Raw genomic sequence first — 26780 nt, forward strand, 5'->3', positions numbered from 1 at the left:
TTGTGTAGTAGAGATGATGGGCAGCCTGTGCTCTGGTCAAGCTCCAACTTTTTAAACTTGCCCAACTCCGAGCTCCCAGCCTTCCTGCCTACTCCACACCTCACATCTGGCATTGTCAGACCTTTAGCAGGTGCTCGGTCAACATCTGTTGAACTAAACAGAAGGAAGTGGACATCTGAGTTTAACGCAAACCCTCACATTCTTCTTCTTCACATGAGCTCCAGTGCCTGCCAGGTAGAGAAAGTGGTGACGGCCTTTTCTTTTACAAATGGAATATTTCAAGCACATTGTAAAGTTTAGAGAAAATTAAAGCATTGTATATTCGTTAAACAAATCTTATCATTCCCCATTTTTGCTATGGATGTTTTTGTTTTCTTTAAAAAAGTCTTTTTAAGTTTATCTATTTAGAGAGACAGAGAGCATGAGTTAGGGGGGAGGGAGGGGGAGGAGAGAGAGAGAGAATCCCCAGTGGGCACCCCACTGCCAGCACAGAGCCTGATGCCGGGCTCAAACTCATGAACCACGAGATCATGCCCTGAGCTGAAACCAAAAGTTAGGACACTTAACCGACCAATGCACCCAGGAGCCCCAGATGTTTTTATTTTCAAATTAAACAGCACACAGCTCAAACTCCTAGTGTAGCCCTCTCTATTCCTTCCTCTGCCCTCCCAGGGGCAACCTAAGCCCGACTGTGCCATTTACCATTGCCCTGTCTATTTTTATACTTATGTACTACATCCAAATGTCCCCATAAATAGCATATTCATTATTTTGCATGCTTTTGAACTTTATATAAATGATATTATATGGTATGCTTGTTGCCTTCTGCAACTCGTACTTTTCACTCAATATTATAGATGTGAGATTCATGCAAGTAGACAGGTATAGCGCTAGTTCATTCCCTATAACTGCTGTGGAGACTCTGTTGTGTGGATATATTACAAGTCGTCCATTTCCCTCTTGAAGGACCTCTCCGGGTTTGCTTGCAGCTTTTCCCACTGCCAACAATGATGCAGCCTACACATGCTGGAGAAGCTTCTCAAACTGTAGGTTGCAACCCAAAAGAGAGTCACAACATTAATATAAAAGGTCACAACAGGGGCACCTGGGTGGCTCAGTTGTTTAAGTATCCGACTTCAGCTCAGGTCATAATCTCATGGTCTGTGGGCTCGAGCCCTGTGTCGGGCTCTATGCTGACAGCTGAGAGCCTGGAGTCTGCTTTGGATTCTGTGTCTCCCTCTCTCTGTCCCTCTCCCACTCACACTTCTATCTCAAAAGTAAATAAACACTTAAAAAAAATTTTAAAGGTCACAACTACCATTGAAAGAAATTAACTAGAAAAGATTTTTTTAATTAACTAAAGATATACATAATTTTAAGTTTGTTTATTTATTCTGAGTGAGAGGGAGAAAGCCTCAGGGAGGGGTAAAGAGAGAGGGAGAGAGAATCCCAAGCAAGCTCTGCGCTGTCAGAATAGAGCTTGATGTGGGGCTTAAATGCACAAACTGTGAGATCATGACCTGAGCAGAAACCAAGAGTCAGATACTTAACCGACGGAGCCACCCAGGCACCCCAACTAAAGAGATTTTAAAACATCAGTGTGTGCATAGGTATGTGCTGAGACATGATATGAACTGTGTTTCTTAACCTAGGTTGTGGCCAAAAAAATTTTTTGAGAAACATGATGTTTGGGGTAACCCGAGGACAATGGAGTTGGTATTACCTTCAGCTTCATTTAAAATTGCCAAGTTGCTCCCCAAAATCGTACTACTGCCATTTCACCTTCTCCCCAGCACATTAGAATGTCCATTTGCCTCCATCCTTACCAACACTTGGTATTATGAGAAACTGATTTCCCCCAATTCATTGAGTTTAATAAGGTGGCATCTCTCTCTCTTTCTTTTTTGAAGCTTATTTATTTTGAGAGAGAGAGAGAGAGAGAGAGAGAGAGAGAGAGAGAGAGAGAGAGAGAGCTAGAAAGAGAGAACAAGCAGGGGAGGAGCATAGAGAGAGGGTGACAGAGAATCCAAAGCAGGCTCCATGCTGCCAGTGCAGAGCCCAACACAGGGCTGGAATGCATAAAGCTGTGAGATCATGACCTGAACCGAAACCAACAGTCAGATGCTTAACAGACTGAGCCACCCAGGCGCTCCAGGTGGCAGATCTCCTAATTTGAATTTTTATTTCCTTGGTTACCAGTGAGGTGAGCATCTTTTCCTATGCTACCACCCATCAGAATATCCTTTTCCTAGGACATGCATGTTGATAGTCTCTGCCAGTGTTTGAATGGTTGATCTTATTGATTTGTAGGATTTAACAATATACATTCTGGATATTAATCCTTTGTGGATTGTAGGTGCTATGAGTGCCTTGTTCCAGTCAGTTGCTTGTCTTTTTACTTCGTTTTGCTAGCTCTGACATCCTGATTCACAATGAGGCAAAAGGGGACCCATGTCCGAGAGGCTGACTCTAGAGGAGGGTGAGCACTTAGGTCTTTCTGCATCCCCAGAAAGGACCCCTAAAAAATGGTGCCCATAATAGAACTCACTTAATAATTCTGTCAGATTTTCCCAGCAGACAGCTGGGCTTACAGCAAGGGTTCTGTGGAGAACCCTTTCTTTGCTACACTAAAAGTCTCAATGTCCAGGCAGAGAAATCAGAAAGAGGGTATCTCCACTGTCCAAAGAGCATTGGCTTTATGGAAGGATTTCCTGCAGGACGTTTATAAAGTTATGAGTCGATTTAACTCAGAATTCACTTTATGTCTGGTGCTCCAGAAAGCAAATTTGCATCTCCAACATGTAGCCCCAAGCATCTTGACTTCAGTCATCCATGTGAGCTCACAGTAGCAAAGTGATTCTTTGTACTTTACAGATGAACCAACAAAAAGTAAATGTCTTGTCCAGATCACATTGAAAGCAGGGGCCGGGGTGAAGCTGGATCCCACATACCCTGACCTCCACCTGATAAAAGGCTAGGATCAAGCGCAATGGGTATTTTTGAAGCCACAGATCCCTAAGCTCTCAGGTAGGGGAACAAGCTGGGCTTATTGAGAAGGAACCTATTACCTAACTCAAGCCAGGTTTAAGTCCAAATATCTCTATATGTATCCCTGGGATACCAAGGAAGAGATGAAGGACAAAAATCATATTCGACAGGACTTCAGAACAGTGAGGTGAAGTTACAGCTTGCATTATTCAAAGGTCCACTTGCTAGGGCTGGGGGCTCCTTGGGCAGGGGCAGGGTCTTATTTGTCTCCACATTTCCAGGACTCAGCACAGTGCCTGGCACAAGGAAGGGGTTCAAGAAGTATCTGCGGAAGGAATGGATAGATCGATGAATGGATGAACAAATGGATGCATGCACAGATGGACAGATGGATGGAGAAATGGATAAAGGGATGGAGAGATGAACGGCTGGATGCAATGATGGACAGATATGCAGACAAATGGATGGAAGGACGTTCCCCACTGGAAAGACTTGGTGTCAACAGGGCCTCCAGAGCAGGCAGCCAGAACTGGGAATCTGCTGCAGCTATTCGTAAAACATACCGAGTGGCATAACTGCAAGAAATAATTGCTTCTAATTGGGCTGAATTATTCCGGCCATATACTAGACATATTTTTATAACTTTATTAATTATTCAATTTGAGGCCTATTACCCAGCCTGCCAAAATGGGCTTTCCTTATTAGAGGGTGATGGATTCCCCAGTCTGCCTGCTTCCTCTGCTGCCGGAGCACCGTTGGACAGTTGCTGCCTGCCTCGGGGCCCCACTGGGTTCTGGGGACGGGAGGTGGAGGGCAGGGCTGCCCCGATAGGAAGGTTGGGAGTCAGAGATCCTGGAGGCCAACAGGCTGTTTTGGGGGCTCTTCCTGGACATCCCATGGGGCCATCAGATCTGCCTTCCCTGAACTGAACATGGAGGCTGAAGACTATCAGAACACATCTAACCCAGCCTCTGGGTCATCCCCTGCCTAGATCCATTCACCAACTCTTAATCATGGTGATCTTTCCCCTCACCCCCCATCCAATCTGCTCCCCACGCAATGCCAAGTTAGCCTGCCATATGTTCTTTAGTGGCCTCCAGTCAGGGACCCGGGGAGGAGAACATGGCCCACCCAGCCTAGCCGGGACTGGAGGGGCAGACCAGAGCCTCCAGCATGTTCTCTGTTCCCATACCTAGACCCAGACCTGATCACAGGTTGGTTGGGAAAAGGCTGAGTTCAGAGGTTCCCCTCCCAGGAAACAACAGACTCAGTGGATGAAAAGTAAGCCTTAGGGGTTCCCCAAAACCCACGGAACAAGGCCAAGCTCCTTGGGCTTTTGGTGTTAGAGCACCACCCCACCTAGCCTGGCCTCCACTGCTCCATACCAGGCACCCTCTGCTTTAGCCACAGAGACCTGATGGCCATTCAGTCCCTGTGCTTTGGTGGGTTAGTCTGCCAGGAATGTCCTCCCTATCCATACCTGACTACCGAACCTTCAGACCCCACACTTCTTTGAGCTCTGGTTCCAAAGCCTTCTTGGCATCTTTTCCATTTTGCCAGCTGGATGTGATCTCTGCTTCTTCTGAAGGACCAACCTGGCTTCTGGCCTCACAGGACAATCCTTAGGAATATGCACATGGGTGACACTGGTGGGTGAGAACTTTTGGAAGATCAAGAGACATGGCTTTGAATTCTCCCAAGCTGCCACCCCAGAGCCCCACACTCAACCCTCGTCCTAGCACCACCCGTAGACGGCCACCCAGGGGAACCCAAACATGATAAAATGGGAGCGTGAACCCACTGGACTTCACTTAGCACTGTGCTGAGTGCCCACCGTGTGCTTGGAGGGCACAGGAGTGTGACTGAGGGTCACAGAGGCAAGCAAGACCCCGGCCCTGTCATGGAGAAGGTCTCGGGTGATGGGAGCTGAGAGGACAGATGGGAACTGTCACACCAAACACGCCAGAGTGGCATGGACCACACTGGGCACGTGTATACAGTCAAGGTCTGGGGAACAAGGGCCACATTAGGGATGGCATCTGAGCTGAGCTTTAAAGGCAAAAGAACAATGGGTCAGTGAATATAAGAAAAGTGAGGGGGGGAAGCGGGGAGAGTGATGGAAAATGAGGCTAAAACCTAGGCAGGCATCAGAGTCCGAGAACCCTTACAGGCCTGCGGTACTTCCTGGAGGGCAAAGGGGAACAGAAAAGTGATGGGTCCCAATCCACATGGGAGCCTTCTCCCTACCTCCCAAGCATGGGAGGGGCTGGAGAGGGAAGGCAGGGAGCCTTGTCAAGAAGGGTGAACCAGAGTGGTGAGCATGGTCTCAGGAAACAGATTGCCTGAGTTCAAATCCTGACTATGCCACTTCCTAGCTATGTGCTCTCCAGCCACAGCACTCCACCTCTCTGAGCCTCAGTTCCCTCATCTGAAAGATGGAGATAATAATGAATAATAATGTCTAATGAATAGGACGACATGGATAGTAAGTGCTGATACGAGTTAGGACAGAAGTCTAAGCGGGAGCAAAGTCCAGACCTCCCTCCCTTTCGGCATCAAATGCCACCTTGTCCTCAGCCCCACTTGGTGGAAATAGTCCTGTGAAGACAGCACACACTCTGGAGCAGGTGAGTGACCTCAGCTTCCTCAACCACAGAACAAGGGTCAATCTCCACCCCTGTAGTGAGCTGGGACCCCCATTTCCAATGGTGCCACTGGCTGAGTGGGGCAGAGCTGACAATCCTTGGGAGCCCCAGAGAGCATGCCTTCCCCATCAGAGTTCCAGACAGTTCTCCAGGCTGGTGGGGCCGAGCTGGGAGCAGTTCGAGATTCCCTTCCTAGAAGGGCTGTTTCCCATGGAGACCCAGCCCACGCACCCCTCCTAGAAGTGAGGCTGTGTGCTTACGTGTGCGTGTCCGCATGTGAGCGTGTGTGTGTGTGCGCCTGTGTGTCGGGGGTGGGCACAGTGTCCTTTTCATGCCTGAGTGGGGCCGGGGAGGGGCGGCAGCACTGCCTGCCATCCCCACATGAAGACACGGGCTTGGCTGCTGTCATCCTGTTCTGCTTTTGTCACATTCTACGCGGGCTCTCCCACCCGCCTCCCTCTCCCCGGTTCATGAGACTCCCATGTGTCACTTATTTATTAATTTCGTTCTTAGGGAGCAGATGGCCGGACAGAGTCTGGCAGAAGGTGCCTCCCTCCCCCGCCCTATGACAGCCCCCTCGAATGCACAGCTCACACAGGCTCCAGGCTACCCAGTTTCTGGATTTCTCAGACAAACACTGACTTTCAGGATAGGCCACACATGCCCTTGCCTGACTCTTAATCCTGCTTAGATGGCACTGGTCCCAGGATCTCTTCTGGTCTGAGAAGCACAGTGGGAGGCGGAGATGAAACCCTGAGGGGCTGCCCTCCCTTAAGGAGCTGGCCAGCCTCCCTTGGACTTGGGAAGGAGGCCCTTAGGTCTCCCCTCCTTTCCTGGTGGTCATTGCAAAAGCAAGACACAGTCCTGGGGTAGAGATGGGGTGGGGAGACCAGCTGCCTGCCCTCAGTCCCATGTTCTGGGGTCCCCACAGGCTGCCCCCCACCTAGCCTCACCCTCACCCCCACAATGGTCTGAGCCCCCACAAGGGCAGAGCACCCCAACATCTGCTCCCTCTCATTCCCTGTCTCTCCTGAGCGGCACTTCAGAAGAGGAAGAAACTCTGGAAGGGAGGAAATAAACTTCTTCACTAGCTTCTAGAACATAGCCAAGGCTGGGGGGTGGTCTAAAAAGGAGGGAGGGAGGCAGGGGCTTCAGGGAGACAACAGCCAAGGGCAAATCCACCTTCTTGCCATCCTTCCCCTGTGTCCCCCCTCCTCCTAGGACTCAAGCAGCAGCTGGTTTGAGGTCTCTTTCAGCCTCCACCATAGGCTCCTTACAAGTGAGTATGTTCTCACCTTTCTTAGCTCCATCGCCTGTGAGAAAAGCCAGGCAGATCCAACTCTGATGCTCACCCACTGTGGGGTCTCAGCCCATCACTTAACCTCTCTGTGCCTCAGTTTCTTCATCTAAAATGGGAGCACAGCACACACCTGTTTCCTTCCTTCCTGTACCCTCCCCGTGACGGCTTTCCTGAGCCATCCAGGTGCCTCCCGCCCATGAAAGCCAGAACCTTCTCTCTCTCTGTACCCTTCCAACTCCTTCCATCGGTGCTAGTAGTTCTGGCTTCCATTCAAAGTTCCCTGAGGAAGGGGGCTATGTCCTCCACATCCCCAAATCCACCCCCCCCCATCCCGCTTTAGCCCTGGACCCCTGGCAGTGCTGTCCTCTGAGCAGTGCTCAATAATGTGCATTAAATGGAACTCAAGGGACAGAAACCATTGAGCCGAAGGGGCTGGTGGCCCTTGCTACTGACTTCTTTTTTGTTCAAAATTAGAATTCTGGGGTGAATAGCAGCTTCTCTTACGCACAGACCTCGAAAAAGCATTTGCTGCCGTATCCGCCTCTCCCTTCTGTTCCCGTCACAGTGACTGAGCCCCAGTGTGCGGCGCTGACACAGAGCCCACTGTCCCGGGGAGGCCCACAGGCGCACCAGATGCCGGCAGAAGGCAGCCCAGGCAGTTCTGTGAGGGGCCGCAGGCTGGGCAGAGCAGCACGCGAGAAAAAGCAAGTGTAATTGCTTTGTGGTGATTCATCTGAAGTTGCTTTAACCTTGACAGCCGGCTCAGTGTAGTGAAAAAGCAACCAGGGAGCAGCAGCATCCCTATTGGCACAGCACCCCTCCACACACCCCCTCCCTGATGAGGCGACTGAAGCCTCACCAGGAGCCCCCACCCGGGGGAGGCAAGGATGTGAGTCATGAAGCTACCCCCACCCATGGCTGCTTTCCTCTCCACTCCTCTTCCAGGTTCCAGAATGTAGACAGAGAATCTCAGGAGGGCCGTGCACAGGGGTGGGGGAGCAGGGGAGAGGAGACTCTCTCCCCAGAGCTCAGTGGAAGGTTACCAGGGCCCTTGATTAGGTAAGATTTTGACTAGATTTTGACTTCTCAGAAAAAAAGCATCATGGGATTTGACAGTGGACAAGCCACAACAACCTTCCCATTTTGCAGATGAGAAAATTGAGGCTCACAGAGAGGGAAGGACTTAGCAAGGGTCACCCAGGTAGTGGCAGGACCAGAAGCCAGATTTCCTGTGTGTTAGGACACAGGACCTCCATTTCTTTAGAGGCAATATGAAGCTGCAGGAAGGACACATTTCTGGGTTCTAATCCGGAATCTGCCGAATCTGCTGGGTGAGTATCAGAAGTCACTCTTCTTCCTGGAGCTTGGGATTCTTTATAAAATGGAGATAGCACCGATGGCCTCTCCAAGCTGCTGGAAGATGAAATGAGATGGTCTATGTGCAGCATCTATGCATGGTGGGAGTGGGGATCCCCATTCACTTTCCTCCTTAGACCCTGTGGCCCCTCATGCTTCCTTCTCTTCCACTGCTCCCACTCGGGCTCCTCACCCCATCACTGGGAAGGATCCTCAAAGTTTTGGTGGCCCTTCCCAACAGACCTATGGGGCTGGCCCCCACTCACTCCCCCATCAGGCTCTGCCCATCTCCTTCTGGGCCCCCTCACCTGCCCCAGGACAGAGACAGGCACCCTGGCCCACATCCTCATACTCTATTCCAGAAAGCTGTGGCTATATGAAAGCTACAAGAGGAGATCTTCAGGAAAACAGCAATGTGAGATTCATATGACTCAGAATCATGGAAGGTCAGCACTGAGCACGAAGGAAAGATGCAGAGACCCTGGAATGCCCAGGACAAGGCCATGGGGGCTAGGCCAGAGCCTTTATGCCAATCTGGAGCCAAGGAGCCCAGACACAGACAGTGGGGGTACTGCATTCAGCCCAGGATGTTGGAGGGAAGACAGAGTCCCCAAGAACGCAGGGGAGAAAGGCTTCAGAACCTGATCTCTCTTTCAACCATCCTTCCAAATAGTCATCAGCACTGGGAGATCCAATTCTGGTTGTGGTCCTTCTGTCTTTTCTACTGCTTCCCAAACATTACTTCTAAATGGCCCTACCCCCAGGAAGGCCTGGTGACATAGCTCCAAAATGTCCACCAAAGACTCAAAAGATCATATGTTTGTTTTTTTAATGAATGCCAATTCTGCAGTTAATTCTAGAATAAATCTTTATTTGTTCTAATATAAGGAGCAACATTTAACTTACTTATCAGATAACTAACGGACCATTACATGGTGAAAAATTAAACTCCATAGCTTCAAAAATCTTTAGCAAAAGTCTTTTTACAAAATGCTCAGAAAACTTGATATCCACATGCAAAAAAAACCTAAGTTGGACCCCTGCCTTATACCATATACAAAAATTAACTAAAAATGGATCCAAGACCTTAATACAAGAGCTAAAATGATAAAACTTAAAACACAAAAGAAAACTTCATGACATTGGATTTGGCAATGATTTCTTGACTATGACATCAATAGCACAGACAACAAAAGAAAAACTCAAAGAATTGGACTTCATCAAAATCAAAATATTTTGTGCGTAAAAGGGCCCTAATTAACAGAGTGTAAAGGCAACTCATAGAATGAGAGAAAATGTTTTCAAATCATATGTTCAATAAGGGATTAATATCCAGAATATATAAAGAACTCCTACAACTCCTGCAACAGCAAACAGCCCAATTAAAAAATAGGCAAAGGACTTAAGGAGACATTTTTCTAAAGAAGATCTACACATAGTCAATAAGCACATGAAAAGAAGCTTGACATCATGAATCAGCAGGGAAATGCAAATCAAAACCACAATGAGATACCACTTCATACCCACTGGGATGGCAGTTATCAGAAGGAAAAAACCCCCTGAAAATCACAAGCATCGGCAAGGGTGTGGAGAAAGTGGAATCTTTGGGCATCGCTGGTGGAAATGTAAAATGGTACAGATGCTATGGAATAACGTATGATGATTCCTCAAAAAATCAGACGTAGAATTATATGATCCAGCAATCCACTTCTGGACTATACGCCCCAAAGAAGCGAAAAGAGGGACTTGAAAAGCTATCTGTATACCCATGTTCATAGCAGCATTATTCACAACAGTAAACGCAAGTGTCCCCTGATGAACAGATAAGCAGAATGTGGTCTATACAGACAATGGAATATTATTCAGCCTTATAAAGCAAAGAAGTTCTGATACATGCTACAATATGGATGAACTTTGGAGATGTTACACTGACAGAAGACAGACACAGAAAGACAACTATTATAGACGGTACCTAGCGTAGCCAAATTCTTAGAGGCAGAAAATAGAATATGGTTGCTATGGCTAAGGGGGAGGGGAGAATGTCATTAGTCTAGAGCTTCAGGTAGGGAAGATGGAAAAGTTCCAGAGATGGATAGGAATGACAATGGTTCGACAATGTGAATATACTTAATGCCACAGACCTGTCCACTTAAAAATGGTTAAAATGGTTAATTTCATGCCATTTATATTTTATCGCACATGCATGCACAAATCTACTAAACACATACCTTAGTTTGAAAAGCACTGACCTACAGGTGCCCAGGCTAGTTTAGGAGTGGGGGCGTATTTCTGAGCTGGCAACTGTTTTATTTTAAGCTGCAAGGATAACTGAGAGCCTAGGCAGCCAGGGGACCCACCTGCCATTCAAGAGAACAAGCTACTCCTAAGTGAGGCCCAACATGGTGGCTCCTGCCGCCTCATTACTCGGAGAAGTGAGGCCTCGTGCCCGGCATGGGGTGGCAGGCAGGTTTCATCAGAGAGTAAGATGCTGTGTAGTGAGCTTTCACTGTCCTGCACTCCGTCCGCGCACATGGATGCACCAAGTTCAGGGGAATCTAAGGATGGGGGAGGTGGTGGAGAAATGGAGGAGCAGACTCCTCTCTCAGGCCGGTGGGGGAGGCTGGAGACCAAAACACCACGCTAGAGCCCGGAACCCCAACGGCAAAGCACCATGGGATGGGAGGCAGAGGGGCAGGGCCCAGGAAATACAATAACTAAATAATACAATGAAGGCTTAAATTTCCAAGTTGATTCTTGGTATCATTTGTAAAAGTTAACAGGGCATATTTAATTTAGGAATTGGCTCACGTCCTTCTCCTTACAGCAGAAACCTCATAAATGAAATATACTGGCTCATTGCCCAGTGCGGAAATAAAAGTTATGAATAATGTTTCTATCTCAATCATTGTCAGTGCTTTAATATTCCTAATTACTTTAAAAAGCTAGATATTCAATATAGGAAAACTTTTTTTCTTTTTATCTCCACTTGTGAGATTAGTACAATATAATAACAGTCACTCTGTCGTCTTTATTCAGTGTAAACGGACATTTCATCCTTTTACTCTTCATTATTATATGGGATGGAGGTTTATGACCAAGCATGGGGCCACTGCATTTCCCCCATATCAGTCTGTCTAACACCTCAGAATTCTCTACAACTCACGTGGTCACTCCCCCCCCCCCCCCCCCCCCCCCCCCCCCCCCCCCCCCCCCCCCCCCCCCCCCCCCCCCCCCCCCCCCCCCCCCCGCCCAGGCAAATCAGCATCGCCTTGCTTTTTTTATGGAGCAGAGAGAATTTAGTTCAGGCCTTAAATAAATTAGGCTATGGGGTGATGAGTCCAGAAAAGAACAAAAAGCCTCCCCGCCCCCCACACCAACCCTAGTACTATATCTGTCCCCTTCACAACTGTCAAACTCATAAATCCCTTGGCAGCCACAAAGGGCAGGACAGGGCAGGCAGTAGGATGATGGATCTTTATAACCCTCCCTGCCACTTCCAGGAATTTATCCTAAGAAGAAATCGGGACAAATGGGCAAAGATAAATGCACCAGAAAAATCACCGTAGCATTTTTTATACAGGACCACAGTCCCTTGCCCACACTCCAAAAATCCCTAACAAGTCTAAAAGAAAAAATGTTTTAAAGTTCGGCACCAAAAGTCATTTAGAGGCCAGATCTGCATGGAATTGATTCGTGGTAATATATTGTCTCAGTGTCACCGGATGCAATTAGTCATATATCCCTTCAGAAATTTTATTATGTTTTCATCCCAGGGTGCTGCCCTCACCCCATTGAGGCTACACGTCATATGTGTATAGTCACCATACACGTTCCTAAGCTCTGAAAAAATTGAAATTCGGAAATCAACAGGTCCCTAGGATCCTGAACAGAGGATGGTGGGGTCTGCTATAGTGCAAACCCCAAAATGACTTAAATGCCCATCAACAGGAGACTGGTCACATACGTCTGGTAATCCAGAGAAGGAAACTCTATAAAGCCCATTAAAAATTTAATGGGAGACTCATGTTTATTGACAAGGAAATGAGTACATGACATAAAGTTAAATTTAAAAAGCAGGTTACAGAATAGCACATACACGTGATCTCATTCATAAATGTTGAATCCAAATCTAGCTCTCAGGGCAAATATGTAGAGAAATGACAGGAAGGGCAAGATCCCAAATGCTAGAAGTGGCCGTCTCTGGGCATATGTGCCTAACCTTTTTGTATGTTTTGTTACAGTCTGGGTTTTCTTTTTATTGCAATGTATTGCATTGATTGTATTGTTTTTTTTTATGTTTATTTATTTTTGAGAGAAAGACAGAGTGTGAGCAGGGGAGGGACACAGAGACAGAGAGAGGGAGATGCAGCATCGGAAGCAGGCTCCAGGCTCTGAGCTGTCAGCACAGAGCCTGACGCAGGGCTTGAACTCACAAACTACAAATCGTGACCTGAGCCGAAGTGTGATGCTTAACCAACTGAGCCACCAAGGCATCCCTCTATTGTATTTTTTGAGGGAGGGGCACAAGTGAGCAAGGGCAGAGAGAGAGAGAGAGAGACAGAATCCCATGAGGGGCAAAAAGAGAGACAGACAGACAGACAAGTGGGGCTCACCCCAAGTGGAGCTTGAGCTCACCCAATGGGAGGGAGGCTCATGCTCACCCCACGAGGGACTTGAACTCACCAACCATGAGATCATGACCTGAGCTGAAGTCAGATGCTTAGCCAACTGAGCCACCCAGTTGCCCTAGATTTTCTTTTGAACATGAACAGGTATAATTTTAGAATCAGAAAAACAACAGGAATGATGGTTTCCATTAAACAAAAATCAAAGCTTCTTGCAAGGGTGTCGCATGTATAGACATGTACATGGGCAGCTCCCATACAGAAATCTCCAGGGGTATACACTGCACTGACCAGGTCACCCATCCTCAGGGGCACGGCCCCCGCAGAGACCCTAAGGCACAGTCAGGCAGACCGGCATCCAGTGGCACACTAGCAAGCCTGCTAAATTGCTTGCAGGACAGCTAGTCACAGTTTGCATCCCGTGCAGATTCATCTGTCTGCCCAACAGACAGGGACAGACATCTTACAAGCACATCCTTCTTTCCCCTGTGACAACATTGTCTTCTCATCAAAGACCTATCTTAACCTTAAGCTGTATTAACAGAAGTTGAGCATCCAGAGGAAGAACATAATAATTAAGAGTTTAAGTTTGGGACTCAGGTTTTTGCTTTGTTGATAGCTCCAGTTTTGCCATGTACTAGATGCAGGTCTGTGGAAGTTCTTTAGCCTTTCTGGGCTTCAACTTTCTCATCTGTCAATGAGATGACCTTATTCCACAGGGTTTTTGTGAAAATCAAGAGTGTCTAGTAAAATTCAATAAATAACCTATTTCTGTTATTATTTTTCCATGCAAGCCTATGGTTGTGTCAACCCCACGAATGATAGTTTAAGAGGAATAAAGGTCACAGCCAATGGATGGGGAAGGCAGATGGAAGGGGAAGAAACAAAGGAGTTTGGAGAATAAAAACTTGGGGGAGGAAGTGATTGCAAACTTCTAATACCTCAAGGGCTGACCCACAGAAAGGAACTCTGGTTTCTTCTATTTAGCCCGAGTAGCTACTATCAACTACTATTTTTTTTAATGTTTGTTTATTTTTGAGAGAGAGAGAACATGAGCAGGGAAGGGGCAGAGAGAGAGGGAGACACAGAATCCAAAGCAGGCTCCAGGCTCTGAGCTGTAAGCACAGAGTCCTCAAACTCATGAACCGTGAGATGATGACCTGAGCGGAAGTCAGATACTTAACTGGCTGAGGTACCCACATGCCCCCTATTATCAACTACTTCTTGATGAAAATCTTCCCATACACAGTCTGTGGCCTTGTTCACTGGTCTCCTTGGGAGAAATTCCAGACATGACTGGGAGAGTCACGGTAATCCATCACCCTGCCCTGGACTTTATCATGAGTGAGAACTGACTGGTAAATGCTTGAGACAGATTTCCACTCGATCGAAGGGGAAACTAGATAGACAGAAGTCAGCACATACTTTGGAGGCAGCGAGCTCTTTGTTAACGGGAGGGACTCAAGAAGAAGTCAGAAGGCACTTGGTGGCATCTAAGCATTCAGTGCTCTGAATGACTTTGAAAGTGAGAGTCTATGAATTCCTTTCATTCAATGCTGGTTCTGGAAGAACGTTGGAACCCATCTTTTGGGACCTCCTATGGGCTCCATGTTACACAACTTTGAGTTGACTTAGGGGTGGTGGCTTTTCAGCCCATGAAAATGGATTCAATTGAGGAAACAGCTTATGGGTGGCTCAACACCACATCTTACGACTCAATCAGGGGTGGGGAAATTAGGCAGTCCAGTTTTGTACTGGCAACTAACGAGGCCATGTCCCTGTATGTTTGGTAAACTCACTCTAGGGGGAAGATTTCCTCTAACCTGCCCATTCTATTAAATTGAGTACTGCCTTTCTTTCATTTCTTTCACCATACAGAAACCCTGAGAGATGCAGACCATGTCTGAAAGACCTTCCAGGGCCCACCCCATGCCCAGAACAGCCCAGCATATAGCAAGCACCAAACACACTTGCACTGATTGCTGACGGTGGTTTATATGCACTCAGGGCCCCTGAGACTCAGGCTGTATTTCAACCTCCAACAGGCTGCCCTTGACATTATAATCCAGCAGCAGCAAGCAGACCTGTCCCAGCAGGGTTCACCTAATCCAAGTTAGCTCTTCATCAAAGATTCATGGTAAACAAAGTTACATAAAACAAAACAGGGACAAGCACAAGCCGGGAACAAGCTCTTGAACATTTTAGCCAGTATGTTTCCTGTTAGTTCACAGAAAGATTAGTTGAACACAATCCTTTACCTCATGCATCTCTCAAGTTTACTTTCTGTTGTTGGGAGGAATCCGTGGCCCTTTTTCTCAGCATGGCCCACCTCAAAGCAGTGAACCAGGTGGAGGGAGGAGACCACTGGTCACTGGAGGCCCCTGTGCATTCCAGAGAGTCTCCTGAGTCCCCCAAACAGAGTCTGGACCATCCAAGCCAAGATAACCACCCAGGCTCGAAACAAAACCACGTCTTATAGTCTTGCTGTAGGGTATATCCTCATGCACTGGGTAGACAGAGAGGCTCCGGCCAAGGCCACTGGAGAAAAGGACTATAACTAGATGTTTCCACCCCAGCAGAGACAGTGGACAAGGGAAAGAGCACCACCTTGGGCCAACATGGACCCATGTTTCTCCTCTTCAAGTTTTCATGACCATTGCAGCTATCTGCAATGAAACAGGGAACAGGGAGGTGGGTCCCAAAGATGGGTAAATACTGGGGGTTAGACCTCAAAAGATCTGCTTCAATAGGTTATTGTCTCAAGTCATAATAAAGACAACACTCTACCCCAGCTCAATGCAAGAAGAAAACTGGGCTTCAACACTAATCAAGGCCTGTTTGAAAATCATAGAAGCCCATAATGTTAACCAACCATTGACTGCAACATGTGCCCATGGAAAGAGGGTCACCTGTGAGCATTTAGGGGAAATGAACCAGAAGAGCAGGAGTGGTCTCTAGCTGGGGGTCTTGGCAGAGGACTCCCAGAGCAGCTGCTGGTGTGTCCCGCCCCCTTGGTGGCAGCCTCACAGCAGAGACAATGCCCTGTAGGTCTTCCCCCCCATCCTTTCTTGGGAGCCTTTCCCCCATGAACTGTCTATCTTGAGAAATGCAGGAATATGGTGACCCACCCCATAAGAGTCTCATTCTCCTACCTTTGGGGACACAGAGGCATCTCAGGGCCCACCATTCTCGTGAACTGGTCCCTCAAGCTTCTGTGAACATCCACAAAACTGAGCCTTTAAACCAATGAGGTGAAAAACCAGGCCTTGACCACAATCCTTGACCCCCTGGGTCTACAACCTTGGGTGGCATCTCAATTTTACATCAACCATTAGAAGACCATATCCAGAAGCATTGTGTCAAGTCAGAGTTGCACAAATACTCCACAATTCCCTACAAATGCAATGCACAGTGCTCCTCCAGACCCCACAAACCATTACCCCCATGCCCCTAGAGCCTTCTGCCCCAAGTATCATCAAGTAAACCGCGGGTATCCCTTCTCCCTAATGCTCACACTCGCCTGGGCTGCCCCAGGCCAACACAAAGAATTCAGCATGCACATGACATGACCCCTCCCAAACCAGAGCCAAGGGGCCCCTCCTGGCCCCCAAGGCCCCAGACTCACCACTGGAACAGTCGGGCCCTCCCCAGCCAGGCTCACAGTGGCAGGTGTCCGGGGAAACGCAGCGGCCATGCACACACTCCTCCGTACACAGGGCTGCAGGGGGCGGGGAGAGACAGAGGAAGAACAGGAACGGTGAAAACCAACCATCTGGTCAGAGAGCATAAACCACTTTGTAATGATCCCCAGGGGCCCAGGGATGCTCAGAATGCATCACTGGCTTTGGGGAAAATCATGCTACTCCTGACCTGAGTCATTTAATTAACTCTGAAATGGATCCAACAGGAGTGTGCTTCATCCCAGCCTCGTTTCCTAAAAGGAAACCCCAGCCCGAGAAATGGAACCTTTAGCTTTTCAAGAACATTTTGCCCAAGACTTAACAGCTGGAGACCCTCCACAAACCCCAGCGCTAAATCCACACTCCTACTCTCTTTCCCATAAGCTCGGGAAGTGACTGGTCACGTCCATCTTTCACTTTCCCCAGTTTCTTCCTACAAGGGTCCTGAAATGTTTCAAGTTGCCTGAAATGTATCAGGTTCCCTCCCTTTCTGCTCTCCTCCCCAAATGTCCCTATTTTGGGGCTCTCAAATGTCAGCAAATCTGCAAAGTACACAAATGCTAAGGAAAAAGCAACAGCTAATTATAAGAAAGTAATTAAGAGAGACATCTACGATGATGATAATTGTAATTAGAAAGTGTCTGGCAATTTCTTATCATGCAGTTGAATGCTACAGCCTCCTGAGCCAGGAGGCAGCAGCAGTGGCAGCAAACTTTCCATCAACTTCCTCCAGTGCCGAGAAGGCTTATTGGCAGCAGTTTGAGGAAGGGGGATTATTTCTCTCTTCCCTTGACATCCACATTTTCTCAAGGTCGTCCTTTGCTCCTGAGAGATCTGCCCCACCATCTAATCCATCAGTGAAGGATTACAGAAAACCCCCGTTTGCCACCCAGGCCAATTTTGTAAACTCTGGAAATCAGCAGTTACCATCGACCCGGTCAATTTCTTAGACAGGATCTAGATGAAATGCTTTTTTCTGACAAGCAAAGAGAGAGACCTTCTCTCTGCCTGGACCCAGCCTGGGCTGAGGAGCAGGTGGGCCCCAATGGTGAGTTCTGAGGAGCAACCACTGACCTACAAATACCCACTCTACTGCCACATCCACTGCCAGGTTAGACAACAAAATCCATTTTAGGGTTGGTGGGTGGTCCCTCTGGCCCCTCCCAAACACAGATGCTGACCCTCAAGCTGTTGCCTTGGCTTTGCCTAAGCCCTAGGCAGAGTCATTTCAGATGCCTCACGGGTCAGTGGTCTGCAGTCAGCCTGTCCTCATCAAGCCTGGTTGTGGTGTGTCTGGCCCTGCTGCCCAAGTCCTTCTCGTCTGCACAGGTGGCTTTCAGGGAGGGTTCTGGTCTGTGAAGATGTCCACATGCTCTCACTTGGAGCTCTGGAGAATGGCCAGGGCCCACCAGTTAACTCAGTTCTCACTGGGGAACTGGGCTGGCCCCTGGCCCCAGAGACTGGCTCCACTTAGAGCCACAGCGAGCAGTTCACCCAGCTGCTAGCAAGACTTCATTGGCCACTCCTTCTGCCCTAGCCATCCCTGCTCCACTGGCCTTTCTAAACTCAAATGGATCAATGTGCCCAGCACACACTGGACACCACAGGTCCATGCCCAGGCTCCCCCTCAGAGGCCAGCACCCAGCCTGCCAGCTCCCAGCCCTCCCCTCAGCTACGGCTTCTCCCCCAGAGGCTGAGCCCCAGCATGGTCCACTGCTGGGCCCCTCCGCCTTCTTGCACACCCTCCCGTCAGCTTGTCAGATTAGCTCAAGACACCTCCAGTTGATTTCTGACTGCACAGAGCAACAACCTTGATCCCGGGAGGCAGGAGGGCAGAGTGAACAACGAACCTCCCAAGTATCAGGGCTGGAAGAGACCTCTGAGAAAATCATGTCCAACCCCTTCATTTTAGACATGGAGGAACCGAGGCCCGAATGTTTGTGAACTCGTGGATAGCGTGTGGTCCCTTGACCAGGAAGGAAGGACTCAGGGATGAGCCTGCTGAAGGTAAAAGGGAGGAAAGAGGTGCCCAAGACCACCAACCTTCACCTCTCAACCAGCTGGATGTCTCCTTCTGCCCAAATAGCTCAGGGGCTGGGGGAGCTAGCCCAGAGGGACAGCACAGGGTGCTGTGGTAGACCCCAAGGAGGATGAGAGCTGAAGGCAGAGTCCAGAGAAGCTCCTTCCAACACACTGTGCTCCCTGCAAGGGGTGCTGGGCAGGGACTCGACAGCTGAAGGGAAGAGGGAGGAAGGACTAAGTGCCCTTTTAACCTTTGCCTTCTCCCTCTGGAGACCTGAGCACAGGCCTACCTCCTGCACCCCTAGTTGCAAGTTCAGGGCCTTGGTCAAGCTCCACATGACGTTTTCTCTTGGCCTAGCCCCAAAACCTCAGGGAACCCTAGGAAAATCTGTCGAGCACCTCCTCCTAGCCCTATATCCAGCATTGGCTCCCAATGACCTTATGTGTGGAGAAGAGCCACTCCCACAAACCCGGGGCCTGACTCCCAGTGTGGGTGGTGTCCCTATGTTCCCTCCAGACCTCGTTATCCCCTGCCCCTTCTCACTGCTCTGGTATTATGCCTGGGCTGTTTGCTTGTCAAAACCTCAATCCATTCATATTTCATAGGTGTCGTTTACACGGTGTTGCTTGAAGCATGAAACATTGATAGCAAATATCCGAGGCTCAGACAGCCATATTTGGCAATTGGGCCACTGTGTGCTTAGGTGCCCGGCGGGGAGGGGCTAGGATGTGGGTGCTGGGAGGCGAGGTTCCTGAGAATGGAGGGGAGACACATGTGCCTCCCTGGGGCAGGGGTACCTGACTCCTGCCCTCGATGCCACTGTGGCCCAGCAGTGGGCAGCCCCTCTACAGAGGCCTGGGGTTTACACACCAGCCACTCTTAGAGTATACAGGTGCCCTAAGTTCTTTGTGACCCCAGCCTCTCATGCCAGCCTCTGTCTAGCCCCTAGGAGGGGATGAGTTAGGCTTCTGCCACGCTGGCCTCCCTCTTCTCTGGTCCCTGTAACTCTAAAAACCGGGGCACTTTGTTGAGCCCCTTTTCCCATTGCTGCATCCCTCCCCTGCTGTTGGGATCACCGCCACTGGCCCTCCCCCTGCCCCACTGAGTAACTTGAACCTCTGCTCTCTCAGCTTCCTACCACCTACCGTCCTGCCTCAGTTCTGCTTCTAACATCTGGGAACTGGGGGCATTTTTAGGGAGAAGCAGCACAGCACAGTGGTTAAGAGCAAAGACTGCACCAGAAAGCCTGGTCTGGACCCAGGGATGCCACTTAGTAGCTCTAGACCTCGGGCAAGTTAATACCATCTCTGTGTCAGTCCCCATCTGTTCAGTGGGGGACAGTGACAGGATGGGCCTCAGGCTGTGCATGAGGATTATAGAAGTTGACAAAGCACCCAGAGTGGTGCCTGGGGTATAGTAAGTACTGTAGGAATCTTGCTATTGTTATTTAGTAAGGTGTCCTTGGACCGAGGCCGGGGCCTCCACACACAAGCTGTCTCCCTCACGCTCACCCTTCACTGAGACACATGGGGAGGGCTGTAGGGAATCTGCTGACAATCCCTGAACGAAGATGATGTGCTGGACAGTAACCTTATCTCTACCCCTGGTGGAGAGGCCAGGGTGGTAGATAATGTGAAGACCTTAAGCTTAAATTCCCTGTCGATTACAACACAGGACAATAAGCACATTATCTAACCTTCCATGCCTCAGTTTCTTCATCTGTAAAATGGGGACAATAAAAGTACCTAACTCATGGGTGGTTGGCAAAGATGGAATGAAATACAAGGAAGATGCTAAGGCCAGTGCCTGGCACACAGAAAGTACTCAATGAGCGTGAGCTGCCCATATGATTTCCCACACACGCACACATGCATGTATCCAACATGTGGTCTGCATGTGATGTCTAACACAGCAGACAGCTGCTACCACATGTCCCTGCTTCCTGTCCATTACCATTTTCTGAGCACCTACTAAGTGCCAGGCCTTGGGACTTTCAACACGTGCTCTCAGCCTGTCATAAGCCATCCCAGTCCACCTCTAGGTAGAAAGCAATATCAGCACCTGCCTCTCCTTTGTGAATCTCTGACCCTTGGGGGGACAGAGGCCACTTCCTACTCAGCCTTTTTAAGCTCTCGTGCTGCCTGAGAAAAAGCAGATGGCTCAGTGTTTATGGGTCCCAAGGAGAAAGCCACCTGACCTAGGAGAGCACCCCTGAACTGCAGAGCTTGTCACAGAGAAGTCACCAAGTCTCTAGGCCCTGTCCCCTTGGCTCTGTTTCTGGCCATAGGGGACGAGGGTAACTGGGGGTCTTGAGCCCCGGTGGTGTGGGGATACAGGATAAGCCCAGCTCCAAGAGTGAGGAGATCGGGCTTACGACTATCCGCATCTATCTCAATGATATTTCACTTTCCTCTCTGGGCCCTGCAGCCTTACTTATAAATCAAGACAAGATCAGATGAGGTCTATAAAGTCCCATGAATCACCACGAGCTATCATCTTGCCCACACCCTCCAGAAAATGCCTGGATCACTGCCACTACCCTGGTCCCACTTCCTGGCCCCCAAACCCCATCTTCTTTCTATGGCCTGGTAAAATTTTACTCTTAACATCACAGGGAGCCTGTTTTCTGTCCTCCATTCCCCTGGAAATGGCACTGGATTAGGAAGCAGGAGACCAGAGTGTGAGTTCAGGCTCTGTATTCCTGCCATGACTCGAGGCAGGTGACTTCCTCTCTCTGTTCGGTAAAGCAAGCGCATTGCAACACATCACCCTAAAGTTCCTTCTACTGCTGACAGCCTTCAATGCTTCTAGGGCCGTTCTGGATCCACCATGTCACCTTGCAGAGGCTGGAAGCTCACAACACTTGCACTGGGCTCACTGGGGTCACCAAGGCCAGGCATAACCTCCATCACCTAGCTCTATGAAGAAGCTAGGAAGGCTTCAGACACCCAGTGTGCACATCTATGGAAGGTTTCCCACCAGAACTCCCCTATCCATGCAAGGTTCCCCCTGACTGGCCCGCCTACAGAAACCTCTTCTTCCTCTGAATTCCGTGGCACACTGTATGTGTGTATGGGGTGGGGGGCAGTAAGGCAGTTGGTAGTACATAGTACACTTGGCCTCTTGCCACTTCCCTCTTAGCTTGGGTTCATTTGGTCTTCCCAACTAGACTGTGAGCTACTTGAGATTAAATCCAGAGTCTTAAACATCCCCAGACCTCCCACTGGGCCATACTTTACAGATACTTTATGTGTGGCTGGTGGGGACTCTTCTGAGCACCTGTCCTTTCTGAGGAAGGGACATTAACAAGTCAGGAGAAAAGGATCAGGATGTAGAGGGTGTGGACATGTGAACTGTGAAGGTCCTGTGAAGGTTGGCACTTGTTGGAGGGACGTGTGCAGTGCTATCTAGCCTGGAGAAGAAAGTACTGGGCACGTCACAACCCACTGGGCTGGCTGAAATGCTGCTAAAGAGAAGTGGGAGCCCTTCTGTCCTAGACTGCACAGGGATCCAGGGGCCCATGTGACAAGGGGGCAGATTTCAGCCTAACCCGAGGCAAGACTTTCTAACACGTGAATGGGTTCAGCAGTTCAAAGGGCTTTTGTTATAGGTAGGGAGCAACCTATCGCTGGGAACACTAGAGTAGAGCACAGAGGACCCTACAGAAGGGAGGGGTAGGGAGACAACTGGCACTTGAGCTAAACCCCACTGGCTACCTACTTCTATGAATAAAGGTCTGTTGGAACACAGCCATGCCCATTCACACACATATGATCATGGCCGATTTTCTGCTACAGGGACAGAGTGGAGCCATTGCCACAGAGATGAATGGTCAGCAAAACCTGAAATACTTACTCTCCGGTACTTTATGAGGGGAAGGGGCCCTTCTGCTCTAGAAGGTTCCTGATCTGGTGAGCAACCAGACTGTGGGACTTTAAAGGTCCCTTCTCCCCTTCTATTCTCACCCCTTCATTTACTCACTCCCAGATATGATCACATGCTGAAACAAAGCCCAAAATGTGCTTAAGAAACAACCAATGATGCCACGCCTCCTTTTTAAAGCAGTAGTACTCTGGGTCCGCTCAAAGGAACAAGAGCCGGTCAAGCTGGGAAGCATAACCTTCAGCAGCCACAAATGCTCAGCGAGCACACTATTGCAGTCTTTTCTCTCCTCCTGGGGCTGGGGACAAGGACTATGGATGATTTAGTGACCCCTCATGTTGCCACTGATGGTCTTGCTCAGGTAGACACTAGTAAGTGTGGTCAGTGAGAAACAGCCAAGTGAGGAGTCCTTTCTCTCTGCCAGACACTAAATTTCCATTGCTCCCTTCCATCCAGGTATAATTACTACTCCATTTATAGCTGGGAATCTAGACCACAGGAAAGGCTAAATAATTTGTGCCAATTCCCATAGCTACAGTGAGATGGGTACTTCTCAACCTTGTTTTCATGATCAACTGCTACCCCTCCAGGAATCATTTTAGACATTTTTTTTCCCTTAATCATGCTCCCTGATATGATTTTCATACCACAGATATACATGCAATACATACACAGATATACAGTACATTTGTGCTTTCAGTGTAAATAGACAAAGAACCAATTTTTACCCCCCAAGAATACATGTTATCCATCTGCCCCTCCAGATCACTCTCTGCCCTTCTGTGCCCCGAGAAGCAGACCTCCATGGACTGCATGGGCTTCCTTGCCTACTCGATGGGTTTGGCCAATGGGAAATACCAGCAGGAGAAGGGAGGGCAATGAGTTGGCAGTAGTCATGGACCTTTCCTCTACAGCTCAAGGTCTGGATGGGTTCGGGGATGGGGTTCTTCCAGCCCAAGCATGGAGTGGCTCTCCTTGGTTGCTAGCCCTAAATGCTCTACCATTTCTTATTGGTTTCCTTATTCCTCCCCATGCCCTTATAAATACAGGTCTCTCCTCCCACCTGGAAGTGAAGCATTTCTATGAAACCTTCTGTAAGCCAAAACAGCATAAAGCAAAAAAACAATTACCATTAATTTATATGAAAAAAGTTTGCCCCCCCCCAAATAACCTCTCAGGTTTTTCAGATACTTGTGACACATCTTGCTAACAGAAGCACAAAATTAAACTGAGATACAATGCAGATGCTCCCACACAATTCAAAGCTATGCAGGCTTAATGCTGGGATGCTAAATATAGTTCCTAGGGAAGGAGTCTGGGGGCGCCACACTTGCAGCTCAGGGTGCATGCTCGCTTTGACCACTTGATGCTGAGCAAACCAGGGGCACTGTTTCCACTTTGACCTTTTACATTTCACTTAGTAGTAAAAATCCCCTGTGGACTTCTTTGTGTTCTCAAAAACAGGGAGTATCGTCAAAGTCTTCTGAAAAAGCAAAATGGTGCAACACGAACTTTTGATAAGTGGGGAATACCTATAATCGTTTTCTAAAACTCTCCTCAGCGAACATGCCATCTGTTTCTGGCCAGACCCTCACTGATTCAGTGGCCAGTCCAAGGTTTGAGCCCATATCTGCATGATGCTAACAGACTGCTCCTACTCACCTGCCTCACTACCACCTGGACCACAGGTGAGAAAAGTAAGCTCCAACCCCAGATCCATCACTGATTTAGTCTGCTTTCTCCTTTGGATCTCAGTTTCTCTGTGAAATGCAAGGGCAGAAGGACAGGATTCAAGTATTCCTTCCAGCTTTGGGAGTCTAGGGCTCCACCACACCGGTGATTGGCTTTTGGCTTACTTTGATTTATACCAAGCTTGACAAGGCTCCATTCCACACACGCGGGCACAGAGCTTTCACAGGGACACATGCATTCTGAGATCCAGATAACGGTGAGAACATCAGTCCTGGGGCAGGGGATGAGCCCGTATAAATAGCCAGGACCCAGCACAGGCGTCTTGGCATCAAGCAAAGGGATCTAGGCAGACGTGGGGTCTCTTCTGTAAACAAACTGCCAAGACAATGCTGGCCCTTCCCTGGCCAACGTGCCCAGTCTGTGATCCCTCGCTCATGGTGAGCCCTCTGAATCAATTCTTTCTCCTATTAGCATTCCACCCAAGACGACCCATAAGTCCCTGAGGCGTTCGTGGTAATATATTTTGCCTGGTGGTTTTCAAATGGTCTTACTAGTTAATGGAACCATAAAAATTACTTACATGAAAAGGTCAAGATAAATAAAGACAACTTCCATGTTCCCTGGCCAACTAGGCTGAAACCCAGCTAGGACAAAAGAGGGCTAGGGAGCCAAGGAAAGAGGTGGGAGCCTCCCAGAATTCTGCAGCTTATGGCTTCTGGAACTTCCCCTAAACCCAGTGTCCCTGGTGCCCCCAGGCACATTGATCCGTCCTCCATTAACATTCTTGGCAGAAGCCACAGATCAGGCTGTCGTTTGATTCTGCTTGGAAATAAAATGACCTACATCCAAGTGGGCCCAAGTGCCAATTCCAAAGTGACACACTTAGCATGAGTGATTCTGCCACACCCAAGGTCATGTGGCAGAGGATGGGGGGGAGGGTACAGGTGCCTAAGTCAAGGAGTCCACCAAAGGGAGTTCCAAAACAATTAATCATTCCTTTAAAGCTACCAGCTCCGAGTCCCCTGCATGGCCAGGAAGAGTCAAAACAGCTGGTCCTTCCTCTAAGCACATCTAGAGTCGGCTTTGAGTTGCTGTGGTCACATCTGGCTCCAAGATATAAACAGTCAATTAAAAAAGAAAAAGAAAAAGCATTTCACCTGCAGGGCTGATACTGGGAGCCAAGAGCTCTTCTTGTCTGGAGTCTATAGGCCTGCTGGCCCCTCTACCTACCATTGGTGGGGGGCAGAGGGCACTAGCAAGGCTCCCATAGGACTCAAACAGGTAATGAGGGGTTTGCTGCCCCAACCCAATCTGCCAAGCTGGCCCATGGCCACTCATCTTAATTTGGTGGTGTCTTGGCTGAGTTTTGTTCTTTGGCAATCTAATATTACCTAACAGCCTAGATCCCTGTTCCACCACTTATCAGCTGCATGTCCTTGAGCAACACAGCTTGTCCTCAGTTTCCCCACCTATAAAATGACTATGGACTTAGACAGTTGCTGCAAAGAATAAATGAGTTAAGGGGCACCTGGCCGGCTCAGTCAGTTGAGCATCCACCTCTTTATTTCAGCTCAGGTCATGATCTCATGGTTGTGAGATTGAGCGAGCCCCTTGTGGGGCTCTGTGCTGATAGTGCAGAGGCTGCTTGGGATTCTCTCTCCTCCTCTCTGCTCCTCCCTGACTTGTAATCACAGTCTCGCTCTCTCAAAATAAACTTAAAAAAAAAATAAATAAATGCGCTAATTCATGCAAAGCACCTAGAACCAGAGATTAATTATTATTATTGCTGGTTGTTTCTTGTTTTTATGCTGCTGTTATTAATATTCCTCTTCCCAGGGCTGGCCAGGGGAGCTGGGAGGCCACAGCCCCAGAGCATTCTTAGGTTCATTCCCAGCTCAAAAAATGATAGAAGGGCCTGAATTAGACCTGAAGAGGCTTTCTTATTCACTGAGGCAGGGAGGAGAAGGTAGCACTGGGAGCACTGGAAGTGTGGGCACTGGGGGGTAGGCAACGAGGACCCAAGATCCAGGGTCAGCTCACTGGTGGTTATAACTTTAATTTCAGGGGAGAGAAGCCTGGAAGGAGAGGAGGCCTGGACGGGCTGCCAGGCCCTTTCTCTCCTAGAGAACTGTTGGTCGTCCTTCTGTGGAGACGTGTGAACTTGGGTGGGGGTGGGCTACCTGGTGCCTGGCCCTGAGCACCCTCTCCACCTTCATGCGTATACCCACCCACACCTGCTGTGTGCTGGCCCCCTGAGCAGGGATTACAGAGATGAGTCCAACAGGCAGAAATGGCCAGGCCTTGCCCTGCCCAGAGGGCTCCCAGGCAGTGAACTTTCCTCCTGCCTGCTCTTGACCCCTGTCCCTCACAGAGCTCCTCTGGCCTTAGGAGCTGGGGTGTCTCCTCAGGGAGCTATGCACAGAGGGACCACACTCAAATTCCCAGAGGGGCCAAGACCCAGAGGAAAGCAGAAAATGGACTTGGGAGCCAGGATGTCTGGATTCAAGTCCTAGTCTGCCAGTTCCTAGTTGTGACTTCAGGCAAGTTACTCTACTTTCTCTGGACCTCAGTTCTCTCATCTTTAAAATG

General features: G+C 49.0%; 1 protein-coding gene across 2 annotated transcripts in view; it reads right to left on the bottom strand.

Annotated features, from left to right (window-relative positions):
- The window catches only part of MEGF11 (multiple EGF like domains 11), a 310492-nt gene that overhangs the window by 160593 nt on the left and 123119 nt on the right, over nt 1–26780 (bottom strand). For both annotated transcript variants that reach the window (XM_029952659.1, XM_029952658.1), the window contains exon 5: nt 16540–16632. In XM_029952659.1, the coding sequence (XP_029808519.1) occupies nt 16540–16632 (93 nt within the window). The remainder of the gene's footprint in view (nt 1–16539; nt 16633–26780) is intronic.

Source organism: Suricata suricatta, chromosome 9 (genome assembly GCF_006229205.1).
Source record: "Suricata suricatta isolate VVHF042 chromosome 9, meerkat_22Aug2017_6uvM2_HiC, whole genome shotgun sequence".
NCBI lineage: Eukaryota > Metazoa > Chordata > Mammalia > Carnivora > Herpestidae > Suricata > Suricata suricatta.